The sequence below is a fragment of the Panthera leo genome, chromosome F2 (genome assembly GCF_018350215.1).
Source record: "Panthera leo isolate Ple1 chromosome F2, P.leo_Ple1_pat1.1, whole genome shotgun sequence".
In the NCBI taxonomy this organism is placed as follows: Eukaryota; Metazoa; Chordata; class Mammalia; order Carnivora; family Felidae; genus Panthera; species Panthera leo.
In genome coordinates, this window is record NC_056695.1 from 8,694,208 (window position 1) to 8,709,927 (window position 15,720).

General features: G+C 42.1%; 2 protein-coding genes across 4 annotated transcripts in view; one reads left to right on the top strand and one right to left on the bottom strand.

Annotated features, from left to right (window-relative positions):
- The window catches only part of PLAG1 (PLAG1 zinc finger), a 47,293-nt gene extending 39,932 nt beyond the window's left edge, over window positions 1-7,361 (bottom strand). The window contains exon 1 of the mRNA XM_042923689.1: window positions 7,162-7,361. The gene's annotated coding sequence lies outside the window, so the exon portion shown is untranslated. The remainder of the gene's footprint in view (window positions 1-7,161) is intronic.
- Window positions 7,362-7,714: 353 nt separating this feature from the next.
- On the top strand, window positions 7,715-15,220 carry CHCHD7 (coiled-coil-helix-coiled-coil-helix domain containing 7). Of its 3 annotated transcripts, none has more exons than XM_042924198.1 (4): window positions 7,715-7,880; window positions 10,943-11,012; window positions 12,452-12,594; window positions 13,908-14,080. In XM_042924198.1, exons 2-3 carry the CDS (start codon window positions 10,959-10,961, stop codon window positions 12,566-12,568), a joined length of 171 nt encoding a protein of 56 aa, XP_042780132.1. In that variant the 5' UTR covers window positions 7,715-7,880; window positions 10,943-10,958; the 3' UTR covers window positions 12,569-12,594; window positions 13,908-14,080. The 3 variants fall into 3 exon arrangements, with proteins under 3 accessions (XP_042780132.1, XP_042780130.1, XP_042780131.1); XM_042924196.1 differs by having other exon boundaries at window positions 7,730-7,880; window positions 12,496-12,594; window positions 13,908-15,220; XM_042924197.1 differs by lacking the exon at window positions 7,715-7,880 and adding an exon at window positions 10,055-10,455 and having other exon boundaries at window positions 12,496-12,594; window positions 13,908-15,220.
- Window positions 15,221-15,720: the final 500 nt, after the last annotated feature.

Here is a 15,720-nt window from a genome sequence, read left to right on the forward strand (position 1 = left end):
CAGAAATTATACTTAGGAAATACAAAAAGCTTAAGAAAGATAACATTACCCTTAAATAAAACTGTATTTTCATTTCATTGGCTAAAGTTGGTTTAAAAAAAAAAAGCCCCTACTATTCTCATCCTTTTAGGGTATGGTGGACAGGGATATGGGCACTATGTAATTCCAGCTTTGAGACAATTCAAGAAAATAAAATCAAATTACTGAGAAAATGTAGCAGACTAAAATTCAACTGGTGTTATTTTTAACCTGAGTGTCTGAACTACCTTAAGTTTCCAGGTTCCGTTTCTTAAAATTCTTCTGATCAAGAATGATTCAATCAACTTTTCACTAATATATTTTAGTGAACAAAACTGATGGAAACATTTCCTCAGCTTGTCTTTTAGCCAAAGGAGCTAAGTCCCTCATTCTCCGACTGATTTCTAGTTTAACAGTCTCCAAAAATATATCTCAAAATGAAAGGCTCTACTGCCTAACTATTGATCAAAAAGACAGAAATTAAAAAACAACAAAAAAACTGATGGCAGTCCTTTAACTGTAGCATTTCATCTGAGAATTCATAGTCCCATATTCAGAAACTTTTTAGAAGCTAGGATATCATAAGGAATCAACAGGCACATGTACAGTTTCGATATTGGCTTGAGACAATAATTCAAGTATTTGTTAACTGAAAGTCTAACACGAGTCTCTCATTCTCAAAAAAGGTAGAGTTCAAGACTGTGCAAGGACAGATCATCGTTCACAATCTGCAGGGGATTCGGTCGCCCTTTAGGAGAAGATGCCTCCTCTACCCTCAAAATACCTTCTCATGCTAAAGGAAACTTGGACACGGGAACATAACACTATAGTAAGTCTAGATTCTCCTTCAGAAAATCAATTGCTAGTTCATAAATAGGAAAGAAAAGTTTCCTTTAACTATCAGCAGACACTCAAAAACATTCCAGATATTAAGAACTTTGTTGAATGTCCTTATCTTTACCTTGTGAAAAGCTTTTTAAATGTTATTAAGTCTGTAGAAAATGATTTAAATTGCCCTAAAAAAAAGTCTACAAAGTACCTGGTTCTTAGCCTACGTTTTAAAAATCTATTTCATTAACCTAACAGAAAGCTTTAAACTTTCTGATGAAGAATGGAGAAAATAATTTTCAATATTTTCTAAGGTTTTTCAGAACACTTCACTTAGGTACACATTTAAAACAATCTTTTAACATTTTTTAAAAATAGCAAGAAAATCATTTTTCCTTACTTGAATTTAAAGAATTGAAAAAAACCACTACAAACTATTCTTAGAATTTAATTTAGTTTGATTCAAATCTAAGAAGACACAGAGGAAAGGCTTTGGAGGAACCTATTTTTAAAAGGTTATCATAAAGTCATCAATTTGTTTTAAAAACACTCTCTTATAGATTCCCCCAATTACCTCTCTCTTTTGGGCGGGTAAATTTATTATTTTTGCTCTGTAATTAGTTATTCTTTATTCACATAAGTCAATTTTTAAATTGACCATGATTTTTATTTTATTCTGAAATTCTCATCTACTTACTTCTTTCCCAACAATTTTGGGCATTTTAGTCCATTCTTATGTTCCTGTTATACACTTTCACTACTTAACCTCTTATTTTTAAAAGGCACCTAAAAGACTTTCTAGCACCTTTACAGTTCTAGGTTTTCTGGGTTTTTAGATTAGGAAAAAAATTTCACTTAAAAAAAAAAAAAAAACTGCAAGGAAACATTTCAAGCAAATTGCTTATCCTATTAACCTAGGACATAATTGCCTAAATTCACTGATTTTACATTTGCACACACATTTCTTAGGTAGCCATCTCCAATTCCCAACGCACACTGTGGTTAGTTTTAACGCCATGATCCTGCAGTAACTCTGTTTACAAGACATCCAGGGACTTTTAAACACTAACAATTTTAATGCACACCACCTCCCTTTTTGAAGATGAGAAATTATTTGTTTTATAAAAATGGATTTCTGGTTTCTGATAAGCATTACAAATTTAAAAAAAAAAGCAAAAGCCTTGACACCCTAATGACCACAAACAACAATACACACACAAAACAAAAATACCAAACATACAGAAAACAAAAATGCCAAAGCACCCTCGGTGGTGCCCCACAGCCCTGTCCTTGCCCATACCACTGTGGAGAGGGGAGGCAGGGGCAGGTGTACCTACTGAGGAGAATGCACACCCCTGGACAGCAGGCCAAGCGAGTTAGAAGCAAAAATCAAATTATGTCTGTGTCATAACTTCTAGGAGGCTTTTGTACTTCACATAGTTCTTGTAACATCAAACGTGAACAACTACACACCAATACTTTCATAAAATATTATGATCTAAACATTTTCATTTAATTTCTCAAGTTATGCTTGAAAATGAAAGCTGCTAATGAAATAGAAAAGCTGTCGTGTTAGAAACGAAAAGTGGTAATACAGTAGATGTCAGGTTCAGGCATTTCAAAAAATTTGGGCACTGAAATAAACGCAAGAAGTAAAAATTAGTTACCTCCAAAGTGGTCTTATCGTAAAATGGAAAAGAATTCCCACACACGAATTCTAAAATCATAGTTCACTTTGCAGTTTATCAATCCAATGTACCCTGCCCTCACATTTAACTTATTTGTAAATACTTTTCCAAGGCTACCTAAACACTAACTAATTGGTTAAATATGCTGCCTGCATTAATTCCTGTTAAAATTAAAGAAATTAAAGGTCCACTTTTGTTTTTTTGCAGTGGCTGATACATATTCCAAGTATTTGATGTTTCAGAAAAGGTGCTTATCAGGTTCTTAAAACATTTAAAACATGGCTCAAGGGACAATTTATAACCCTTTTACCTTTAACATATTCACTATCTTGGATTTTGTTGTACACATTCAGTTGTTTTTTCCTTCTTCTGAAACTCTTCCCTTACTCAAATAACTAAAGAATCTACGACAGTATCAATACAAAGAGAAAAAATTTATATTTATTTCCTATACATTTGGAAACACACAAAAAAGAAAAAGTAATCCAGGCAGTGTAAGTAAACTCATTCAGTGAAACTTTTTTCTTGGGTTTGTGTGTGTGTGGATGAATGTGTGTGTAACAGGTAATTTTTTATATATTTTAATTTTCCAAAAAACAGGATTCTAAATAAAGAATATTAAAACATTCCTAGAAGGAACCAATATTTTGATTACACAGTTCAAGAGGCAAATGATTATTGAAACAAAACTTAAAAGACAGCTAGCTATAGATATATGTTTCAGATATTTGGCTTTTCAAATGTCAAAGACAGGAGCATTACATTTCATTTAGCAAACAACAATTTAATCCTCAGAAAGGAAAATTTCCAGAATACCAATCAAAATGCATACAATTGTGTTAAAAATGAGGAAAAAATTCCCACTTTCGTAGGATAGTAAAACACAAAGAGTATCCTTAAAACTTTTTAAACTATTTTGATAAAAGCAAATTCACTATTTAGCTGTAAGACATCTGTTTACTAAAATATTTTGGTTATAATAAATATACAGATACAGAATTTTGTCAGTATTAGCCCATATTTATAAATTATCTTCCACAGTGCTAAATTCCTTATAGAATTTCAAATAGCAGAATTAGGCATATAAATTTCAAATAAGAATCTCAAACTAGGAGGTTTCTCTAATGCTAACTGAAATAAAGAGTTTGAGTATACAATATCCTTAGATTATTTCTGTAAATTTGTATAATTTAGTAGTAGCTTCAGAAAAAGTATGTTCAACAGGTAGTGTATCTAAGACATTTAAAAAGCTCAATACAACCAATTCAAATTAGATATTATGCTGTGCCCTATCCAAATAAGACTCTCTAAGGAATTACAGGTTTTTATACTTTGTACACTCTCAGTGCATTTTCTAATTCAGTTAAGTAGCTAGCCGTGTAAAAACCCAAACACGAAGAAAGTTTTATACCGCCCTTTGTGGGAAAGGGGAAAAAAAAAAAATCACAATACCAGCACTTTTATTTAGGTTGACAATTCACTAATCATAACTTGAAGTGTCCAAACAAACTGAATAACTCAATAGTCTAATGCAAGTGGCAGAAATACTGTTCCTTCACTTTTACAGAAACTGAATTTAATGATATTACTATCTAGTTTATCAAAGTGGCAAGCATTCAAGATGTAAAGGTCTCATTTATTTTAAACACATAGCCTAACCCTGACTACTTATAGTTAATGGAACTGTCTCCAGCCAAAATACAATGAAAATGTAAAATGTATTTCAAAGGTTCTATAAATATTAATGGCGTTCTGAAACCCCTGGACAGATGATTATTTTGGGGGAGGGGAAATTACTCTTTCCCATTGATAGTTTAATCACTTTCCAATCAGTTTTGATTTTACAGTGGTTCTTGGGAATAATTTTTAATGAGTTCTTAGAAAGTTATAATCGCTTCCAAAATCAGAAACCACAAGATGATGTACTCAAACACTACACCGATGTAATGCTGTTAGGGAGGTATTTACAGAAAGGTGCAGATAGGGGCTCAGCTGTGAACACACGTTAACATACAATGGGCTTCAAAACAATAATCTGTTTGTACAGTATGGAAGGAAAAAATATTCTGTATAAGAAGTCTAAAAATCCAGCTCTAATTTTAATCCACTGTTAGAACTCATAAAAAAACAAAAGAAAATAGGCATTTATTTCAGAACTCCATATACCTGTGGAAAACAGAGCCCAAGTAAATTCTCTGCGAGAGTAACCTGAATCTCAGATAGAGCACAGCTGACAATGGACACATTTTAATTTTTGAAAATACTGTGAACATGTAAACCATTAGAGTCAATAGTAGTTTATGATCAGTAAACATTTCCTGGCAAAGAACACAAATAAGTTCAACTGAAAAGATGCAGACTGACAGGTCTCAGGATTTTAAAACCTTTTAATTTCAAAGTAGCAGAGTTCCAGCACATGTATAGGATGGGCTTTAAAAATGGGTCTACGTAAACTTTTCCATGGTGTTGGTGGATGTGCTTTTTTTTTCCCTTAAAGAAATGCCTACTGCTTACAGTGTAAAAGAATCTCCACCACTCTGTCTGCAGTTTTCAACCAGAAGTCCTCAATGTACCTTAAGCCAAATTGAATATTAGGTATTTTACAGCTTTTACAAAATGGCTGTAAAATCACATTATGGGCATACACAGCTCTTTGATCTTGCTGCACAGAATTCATAACTGTTCAATAATGCTATACCATTACACCACACACCTTAAACTATTTCCATTTTTCCACAAATCCTTCCAAAACCAGCTTCCAAAGCAAAGAAATGTAACATGAAAAGTTCCTGGGAGGCTTGTTACACAAAAGAACAGCTTGGATACAAACTAATCTACACAATGTCCATCTTCTGGTGAGCCTGTTTATCCCTCCTTTCCCTCCATCACTCCTAAAGGTGGCTGCACTCGAGCAGTGGAAAGAGAAGGCTCTTCCCTCACCACACCCTCCCAGCACCTCTGCTTTTGGTCCTCAGACAGTGATTCTGTGTAGGTGATGAAAATCACAAGAAAAGAGAAGCTGTCCCTTTAAAATGCCCTGCTCTGTCCCATATCCCACGTGGAACCAACATCAGCAGCACTTTCCCATTAACTTCAATGTGATGCAAGAGGCACCATCCTTTTATACACGTAAAACCAGAAAACTTCAGCTTAATATTCTTTACTAAGGATGAACAGGTGAAGCAAACGGGTCAGGAAGGGAGAAACCAAGCAACTCCCCACCCCTCCCCAAAAGGTGCTCCAGTCTTGCACTCCAGTCTCTCTGTGCAACATCACCTCTCTACCCCTCCTCTGTAGAGCCCAGATTAAAGAAAGGAGGGAGCCACTAACAAAACCTGAAACATAAATGCGACGAAAATGCAATCTAAAGCCGGAAAGGTTTATTCTTCCAATCACACGTATTAACTCTATTAAGAAAATGGCATCACTTTTTTTTTCCACCAAAAAAAAACCACCCACCCCGCAAAGATCATTAAAAGAGAGTTATAAAATAGCAAATATAGTGTTTATCTTATCTCAGATCAGTCCACATTACCAATAAGTTTAGCAGTTTCTGCACTACCACCTCCCCCTCCCTCCCCCTCCTTCTCTTGCATCGGATTTTCACGTTTTCTCATTGTCGGTTGAGTTATAAAAGGCTTTTGCCCTTCGAAAGTTTTAAAAAATAAATAAATATTAACTCCTTGGTCCCTGCAAAGTCAAAATGGACTTCAGGGGAAAGGCGGTTCATACTTTTACCTTTAGCGAGAAAAGGGGGAGCATCCCGGATTTTTAGGGATTTTTTGCGATTTTTAAAAAATTTTTATTTGGTTATATGCCTGAGTTCTCCCTCCATTTTGGTTGTTTATGATACTGACAACAAGCTGTCCCTGCTCTGTGCAGATCTCCTGCTTTCATTTAGCACCCCCTCCCCCTACCCCCCCCTCGCAGCCACACATCCAGGGCTCACACCTCCCCGCAGACCCCGCACCCCGACCCCGACTCGCCCACCTGAGGAAAGGGCAAAAACAAATTCATTTCTCCAAAAAAGAAAAACCTCTTTTGAAAAAGGGGCAAAGTTACCCCAAGTCACCCAAAGTGCCCCCCAAATATTGCCGACTGCGGGTTTCCGCCAGGCCCTTTGGGAAGCGACCTTCCCCCGGGATGTTTTGGTGGAAAATGCGGAGAGTTTACTCTCAAAACTGAATTTATATTAATTTTTCCCTTATTTTTCGGGTCTCTAATGTCTTCCGCTCTCGCTGCTGCCGCTGCCGCTGTCACAATATTCACAGCACCAGAGAGGAGGAGGAGGAGGAGGAGGAAAACTTTTCAAACTTTCCAGACCCTGAATAAAGGGTTTTTTTTTTTTCCCACCGACCTCACCTTTGGGTCTCCAGCCGCATCGCCCCCTGCCCTGTCAGAAGCGACTTCGGGAGTCCTCACACCCCCGCTTAATTATTTTATTTTATTTTTTATTATTATTTTTCTCTCTGGGGTCCTGAGCAGGGGCTGAGAGTAGCACAAACTTTTCCTCCTCCTGCCGCCGCCGCTGCTCCTCTGCCCCCTCGGCTAGTCCCATAATTTAAATAACCCTGATATTTCTCCCGCTAAACGCCTCTCCGCCGCCCCGGACCCCGGGAGAACTCACCGCGGGGCTTTAACATCCTCCCTCCGGCCCGTCCGCCGCCTTTACACCGCCCGCGGAATTTCTAATAATTTTTTTCTCATATTTCGGGCTGGACGCGGCGGGCCTGGAAATTGTTTCCTTACGCCTCTTTCCAGCAGCCATTGTAGTGTATGCGCTGCCCCTGCAGCCCAACTTGCAGCTGCCGCTGCCGCCGCCGCCGCCGCCGCCGCCGACGTCGCGCCCACCGCCGCCTCCCCCGGCTAGCTCGGCCGCCACCCCCGCCTCCCGCCGGCCCGCCCCCGGTCCCCGCCCGCCGCTGTGCCCGCCCCCCGCGCGCGCTCCGCCCCGGGGCCGGCCACTAGGCGCCGCCGCCGCCAGGGACGGGCCCGCCGATTGGGCGGCGGTGCCGCCTGTCAAGCCGAAGTGTTAAGAGGCGGGCCTCGGCCCGGGGGGCGCGGCGGGGCGGGGGAAAGGGGCGGCACCGCGGGCTCCGCCCCGCCCACTCCTCCCGCCTGGGCCCTCCTCCCGCCGGCTGGGGGCGGGGCGAGACCCGCCCGCCCCCGGCCGGCAAGGCCCGGCTCGGCTGTCAGTCTGGCGGCGGCGCGCGTCGATTGGGCCGGCGGCCGCCGGGGAGCGGGGGCAGCACGTTGGGATGCGCGCTACTTAAGGTCCAGCTGCGTGAGCCATTGACGTGTTTGGAGCTGGAGACGGCCTGGGCGCTGGCGAAGCGGCGGCCCGAGGTGAGTGGTCCCCCGCCCCTCCTTCCGCGGCGGCTGCAGGGATGCAAGAAGAGAGGGGTGCACCTGGGCCGCCGCGGGGCCCGAATCCACTCCTTCGGTGTGAAGCCCCTACCACCAGGCCTTGCCTCAGCGCGGGCCCCTTCCTGTCCCTCTTTCTCCCCACGATTCGGGTTTATCCGGGCTGGGGACGAGGAAGGTGACCCTCGGCCTGCCTGGGCACCCCTAGCTCTTTCTTCACCCTGTTTCTCGGCCTTTGGGGCGTCATTGCCTACCCCCACCTCCAATTTCCTGCCTTTTCCTTTCCCCCTGCCCCACTCGGCTCCATCCAAGGTCAAAGCAAGGTGTGTTCACCTGTGCCCGTCGTCCACCGTTAAACCGACAGGCAGCATCGCGGAAGGCAGCGAGGCCGCGGACTCGCATCCAGTTTCTCCATTTGACTTCCCCGCTCCGCCCCGCTATGCCATGCTGACTTCCTGACCCTGCCTTTCTGCACCCAGCAGTGGGTTAAGGGCTTTGGGCTCTGGCATAACGTGTTTCAGCTTCCTGCTAGTTGCATCTGCGTTGTATCAGACCCACAGACCTTGCCTGGGCTCTGACCAGCATGTGGGCATGGACGTGTTCACTATCGTTCCCTTTCCCTCGCCTTTCAAAGCTAGTTGGAGAGTGGGGATGTGAACTGGATGGGCAATCAAGACATATATATATACATATATTTTTTACAGTTTGCCTTTTGGAGAGATTTTTAGAGTTATTCCTCAAATGTGCTGTGCTTTTGTGACCCCTCCCTCAAATCTTTGGTTTTCTTTCTGTCTGTCCTCTGCAAGAAGAACTTGCTTTGTAATATTTGCTTCGTGCCTTCAGAAAGTAAGCAGATAAGCCCTCTCTAGCGGAACACTCGATCTTCCCTTTAGCCCTTTTCCTCACTGTAAATTGACATTTCCTCTTCATTTCCAGTGATACTTGAGGATTCATGCAAAGAAAGTGACATTTAGAAATCCAAACTTACTTTGACTTGTATTTAGAATCCGGAAGAGAAAGGAAATGAAATGTGAATAACTTCATGCTGCAAACCTGATTTCGTGTATATGTGATGTTACCCAGGTGTTATTTTTATCAAAGAATTCTTGATTGGTGATGATTTTAAAATGCAGTGCAAGTGCAGTTTCATGTAAGGCATGCAACCTGAATTTTGCCCCAAGCTGATCGTTGTTGAGATGATATATAAGGAGTATGAACAGCTAAGCAGAGTTCTGTATTCTCACGTCATAGGATGGACGTTAAAAAAAAGAAGGATGTGAGTTTATTTAGTATCGTTATCTCTTCGTAAGAAGTCAAGCCTGCGAAAGAATCATATTCAGGAGAGGAAGAAGCTTCTAGATACAATTGAACAGCATCTTGAAATTTCTTTTTACCTCAATGTTTCTGTTAGTTAAGGTATATTCATGTATTGTTTTTAAGTTTATTTTGAGAGAGAGAGAACGCGTGTGAACAGGGGAGGGGCAGAGAGAGAGGGAGAGAGAACGTCCCAAGCAGGCTTTGCACCATCAACATGGAGGCCGGTGCGGGGCTCAGTCTCACGAACCTGTGAGATCAAGCCGAAACCAAGAGTCAGATGCTTAACCGACTGAGCCACCCAGGCACCCCTAAGTATATTCATGTATTGATCAATGAAAATCATGAAATGAAATAATTCCTTAGAGGATTCCTAAAATCTAAAGGATCCTGGAATAACTAAACTCTTTTGGCCTGGACATCCTGGTCTCTGAACTAGGTGACTCTTGACTGCAAATGCCTCCATTTTTTAGGAACTTACGGGGTTTGATTGATTTTCCTGAGTGTCCCTTATTTCTTTTAACATGACAGATATTTTTTTGATGATGTCGTCCAGAGCCAGAAAAGTAGAAACCCTTTCATACAAAATTTCTGACCTTTGGTCAAACTGACTGATGGCGGTTCTTTGCTGGGTGGTGTTTTGTATGTCATCTCGCATCGTTGCTTGTTTCTCCTTAAATCTTTAGGTGGAAGATGATTAAGCTAGAGCAGGATTCAAGAGCAGGTTAACTCAGCTTCTTAAACTTAGTGCAGAACATTTAAAAATCTTTGTGGGTGGCTCATCAATAGAATATCGATGTATTAAAACACAAAAAGCCACTTTGAAATAATTAACAGTGTGTTGACTGTTGTTGGTTTTTTTTCAACGTTTTCTCTTTTAGTTCCTTTCTATGACATGTGTTCGAAGATGACAGACATACCAATTTCAGTTGAACTCCGTTAGAGAGAGCAGTTGTCCCAGAGTATCGTTGACATGCCCGTTATGGAAGTACTCTGTGACTTGATGGACCCATCATCGGTTGGCTCTTAGGGAACTGTGATCAATCTTTAATCGATAAAGACTTGTGCAGAGCTGTATGTGTAAGGCTTGAGTCGGAAGATTAATGAACCACGGTAACGTCCTGTGACTTCCTTTAGACCAAGGGAAGTATCAGTGAAATAGAAGACGCCCCTGGAAGTAAAGCTTTGGTTTTTCTTTTTTAACTTTTCGAAATGTCAGCTGAGCCGTCACTTGGCTCTTTTGGTATGTTGGCCATCCTTGGTGCTGGTTACAGAGTACACGCTCTTAAGTTTAGTTGACAAATGTTTTTGCTCAAGTTGGGTTGTCTGAATGACTCCACACTCATTTTATATGCCGATCGATGTACAATAAGGAAGTAATTGTTAGAATGCACGCTGTACTCTCAGGTTTTGTTAGGACATTTCACAGCTTAACCTTTGGAAATAAAGATAAACTAAAACTGAATTATGGCTGAACTGTCCTCTTGGGCATTATGATCAACTTGCAGCGGGCGAATTTAAATATGGCCCTTGTGCTGAGGCACCATGGCAGTGCAAAGGAGAAACACATCCAAATGTTTATTCTCAGAATACAGAGGCCATATGAAGTTCCTTACTCGATAATCATTATGCCAAAATTAATTTTTCAAGTACCCGTGGGTCTAATGAGATGTATGATTTATTTTTCTCTCATTTGCCATGTGACTCTTTTCTCCAACGTCTGCCTGCAGTAAGAAACCTGTTAGGATGCCTATGGTAGCACGGCGGCTGAGAGATCCAGACATAAACCCTTGCTTGTCGGTAAGGTGGTTTGCTTTTAATTTTCATGAGGTTAAGTTGGAAAAACAGGCTTGTTCTGCTTTTGTGGGTATCTGTTTTCTGCGGTTCTTGAATAAAGTTATTTCAATACAAAAAAGATTCCTGGCCAGCGTATCCTTATTTCACTAGGGCATTTTTAGGTGTTCATAATTTAGCTGACAAAGATTCACCTCTTCTGAGTTTACCGTTGCTTGTATGACGTGCAAGCATTTAGTTGGCACTGAAACTCCAGACGGGCATAGGTTAACACCAAGGAAGATCTTTGGTCCGGAAATGGAAAGTTGCAAACTATGTTTTTAAACTGCCACTAAAATGTATGTTTTAATAGCAATAATTTCATCATGTCCTAGAGACAGCCTGGCTGAGAATAAGGGCCTATAATAGAATTTGCCCATTTAAAGCCTAAAGATTTCCACAAAGGTTATCATATAAGCAGAACGTTTTGTTGTAATAATAAGGTTTTATTGGCATGTATGTGGTGTGACCAGCAATACTGACTTGTGGCTTTGTTACCCTGGGATAACGCAGTCTCCTACGACTGGTGCTATTCCCTGATCCTATATACGTTTTTCAAATATACGCACTCGTTAAATATTTGGCGTAGAAATTTAGCTTTGCTTCGTGTATCAGATCTGTTTTCAACAGCTTTATTCAGTCTGTCTAGATAGACTGTGTTTCTTAGAGCTGTGCAGCAAACTACCTACCCCTTTAGTTAACGCTTTCCTTTCGATGACCTCTCAGAATCCTACTTTTCACTTTGAAGTTTGTTATCCAATCTACTTCCAGTTTAGACAGCTTAATTTGAATTCCCAAATGGCTGCTACTCTCCTTTGAACTCACAGCCCTGTGTTGCTCCCTTAGGTTTTGAAGTGATATTAATGATATCTATTAAAACTGCATACATAATAGTATATGTACTTGCGTAATGCAGTGAGTGATAGCCAAAAATACATCGAGATGAGTGGTGGTAATTTAAGTTGCCTTGATGTAGACCAGTTATTAGCGACTTACTTGGGATCTCGAAACCAGCTTAACATCAAACAGCCAAGTCAAAGTTGGAAAACAGGACAGCTGCACTTGGAACTGGGAGACTGGGTTTTGACTCTATACTGCGCAGTAGTGATTTCGAGCACACTGCACCTTGCCTTAGCTTCTTTGTTAAACACTCACTGGGGTAAATGATCTCAGTCAGTGCTCCGGCTCAAGTTCCTGTGATCAGATATTCAGAAAACTGACCCAGACTATGAAAAGGAAGATGTCTGCTCTGAGCAGAATGAGTACTGGGATAGTCGGAAAGATAATTCAGTGTTTGTTCATGACGCGTTCGTTAAAATGAACAGAAAGGAACGAGTTCATATTACCTGCTTTGGGGGGAAGGAGCCTCAGAAGTTTGGGATTTTTTTTTTTTTTTTTTTTTTTAGCTCCCACTCCACCCCCTAAATGATGCCTATCTTACATATTTAAGGAATCTGATGCTTCTACCAGATGTATGGATGAAAATAACTATGACAGGGAAAAGTGTTCCACTTACTTCCTGAAGTACAAAAACTGCCGGAAATTCTGGGTAAGCCGAGCTCGGTTAGCTTTGTGTTAAAACTCCTCTCTGAGGCGTGAAATTGAAGCCCAAACTTAGTACCCACAGTCTTTTCTTAGTGATGACTGGGGAAACTTAACTTTGGCTCTATCCTGTGTGCACCCTAAAGGATCCTTGAGAGCTCTTAACTGGCCACCTCCTCCTACTACTCCATCCAGGCAATAAAAACGCAGTTCTGACTTAGGTGGGTCTTCCTATGCATGTAAGATCTGCAGCCCTAAAACAATAAGCTTGTTACAATTTCACTTTTCCTGGAGAGGAGCAGACTGGATAACTTGTTCTGTCGTAACACAGACTTCAGCTGCCACACTGTCCCCCGGGGTGAGCAGCCGTGGCTGGGACGATGGTGACACCCGCAGCGAGCACAGCCATAGTGAGTCGGGCACCACTGGCTCATCCTTTGAGGAGCTGGAGCTGGAAGGCGAGGGACCCCTGGGATTGCCGAGGCTGAACCCCTAGGGACTGTCAAGTGGCCCCGGGAACCTAGTACCCCCCGAGAAGGGTGAGGAGGTAACCCTAGGCTCACACCCTCCTGCGGTGCAATCGCTAAGGAACTGAACAGACTCTCCAGCCCTCTTCTTCCTTGACCTCTCTGGCGCAGGCTGGGGCCTGAGCCTCAGGGGGAACTGACTTCCACTAACCCTGGGCTCTAGCTGAGCCTTCTTACCACACCTGTGGCTTCCAGGGCCAAAGGAGCCAGGGACTGTATTCTGCACCCAGACCCCGGGGGCTACCGCCCCTCTGACATCTTTTTTCAGAATCACATTGGAGCTTCCAGGATTTTCTTGTTTCACCCGGGGGGGGGAGGGGGTAAGGCTTCCATTTCTGCCTTCTCCTTTCCCACCACCACCCATGGTAGTTAAAATGCCCCCCTTTTTCTTGAGACATCGGTATATGATTTCTTTTTCTCTGAGCCCTGGATCCAGCTACTTCCTTTCCCTCTTTTGAATTAACTGTTGGTTTCATTTAGCAATCACTTAGTAGGTCCTCTTGATGGACTGGATTCCTGTGCTCTCGTACTTAAACAGTATATTCCAGCCCAGTTACTGTCAATGGATTCCTATGAGAATAATCACTTCTATTTAATTGTTAATAGCTTGAAAATATTGTCTGAAGTATGAGAATTAGTTTTTTGGTTTTTCTTTACACTTGGTTTTTAGAATTTCCCTTATGAGGACGTAATAACCAATTACTGGCAAATGATTAGCATTTAATATGTGTCTGATTTTGGTTTCTTCTTCTTCTCCTTCCTTTTTTTTTTTTTTTTTTTAACCTACGTGCAGAATTCTGTCATGATCCAGAGAAGACAGAACGGAGTGCAGCCGTCTATGCCTACAGCAGCAGAAAGAGACGAGATCTTGGGGGCCATGGGAAAGATGCCCTACTGACTGTTTCCATTAAAATTGTTTATTTAACTTAGAAGCAGATGAATATTTTTAATAAACGGTGACTGTGACCTTTGAACACCTTTCGGGCCTTACGCAGACAGATCTCCAACTCTACAAGGGGAGACAAAGTTAAGTTAGCCCTGTGTCCTCTGTGTTTGCGCTCAGTGCCATGATGGTGGTCCGCCGTGGCTGGCTGTGCCATGCCGTGGAGTTCGTGTTACTTCCTGAAGGTAAGGGAGCATTAGGAAAGGTGACATGAGGAGTCCCGCTTTTCTGTGGGTAACGGGCACAGAGGACAAGGAAAGACTTCGCGGCAGCGCAAGGAAGGTGGTGTTTCCAAGGATGGGAAATGACGTGCGCGGCAACGCGATGGGAGGAAAGCTCGAGCTGGGTCTGGAGAGTGGTCTGTAGACTGTACCACCAAGAGTACGAGGTGGCGGTGGAGAGGCGGACAGAAGCCGGGGAAGGTGAGTTCAGTTCAGGGTGTCTGGGTGGCGGGCCTCAAATCTCGGGCTCAGTGCAAAGCAAGACCCCGACCCTCGCTTCACTCCCTTACCTCTGTTTAAATAAGGTTGGTATGTTGACTGGGCGGGGAAGCAGGGGTGCGGGGGGGCGTTGTCTTAGACAAATGGCAGGCCCAAGAACTGGTTTTCTTTTCTTTCCGTAAGGGGAGGCTTCAAGGATTCCGTGACTGAAATCCACACGTATTGGATAACCTTCTGAAGGGATAGTATTCTTGAAGCGCAGTCATGGGAAAAAGATGATTCTCTTCGAAGTGGGATTTCTCTTTGCGGGAAGAGATGGGTAGGAAGGATACAAGGGTTCATAGGTGAACGCGCTGGGAGGAGACTAGAGCCCCACTCCGTTTTCTGCCGTAAACACAACAGCATTCAGTATGGTGATGGGGGCAAGTCGTGTGGCAACTCTCATACCCACCAGCTATTGAAATCCAGTTTGTTTCGTTTACAGAACAGTTTTATAACATATTATTTAATAATATTTAATGTATACAAAAAAATCAATGAAAACAGCTTGTGTCCCTTCTCTTTATCTGGCGCTGGGTCAAGAGTATTATTTTAAAGGCTGCTGACCATAAACTATCCGTCTCGTTGGTCTTTGTCCAAAACCCAGGTCAGATGTTTTTAAGCCATCTGACCCTGATTGTTAAATGTGATTCTGTTTGAATAAAAGATGGACTGTTTGAGAAATCCCTTGATTTGTATTGATTGCTCTAAAAATGATGGGTTGAAAAAGGACCTGACAAGACATTCATACATACTTGTGTGATCAGCATTTCAGTATTTTAAGCATGCTGTTTTAAGGGCTTGGAATGTTAATGTCCCCTCTTTAAATGTACATACCAACATCAACATTCATCCGGGAGCTGTTTGTCCCGGCCTCACTCTTTTTCTTTTCGTTTCTTCTTTAAATAGCAACTTTGTTGAGATACAGTTCATATACCGCAGAAGTCATCTGTTTAAAGTGGAACTCTGATGGTTTTCAGTCATCACCACAATTGGTAGTAAATCACTTCACCCCAGAAAGAACACATTCTTCATTTCCTCCTCACACCTCCCTTTCTCCCCACCTTTCCGACACTTAGGCAACTGCCTTCTGCCTCTAGAATTGCCTATTCTGATCATTTATATAAATGGAGCCCTGCCACGTGTGGTCTTTTGCGACTGGCCTCTTTCCCTTAGCCCAATGT

Excerpts from the sequence above, each read along its gene's own strand:
- CHCHD7 (XM_042924196.1), top strand. The coding sequence starts at position 10,959 with ATGCCTATGGTAGCACGGCGGCTGAGAGATCCAGACATAAACCCTTGC. Across the intron at positions 11,013-12,495 it reads ACATAAACCCTTGCTTGTCG|GAATCTGATGCTTCTACCAG; the intron begins GTAAGGTGGTTT and ends TACATATTTAAG. Across the intron at positions 12,595-13,907 it reads AAAACTGCCGGAAATTCTGG|AATTCTGTCATGATCCAGAG; the intron begins GTAAGCCGAGCT and ends ACCTACGTGCAG.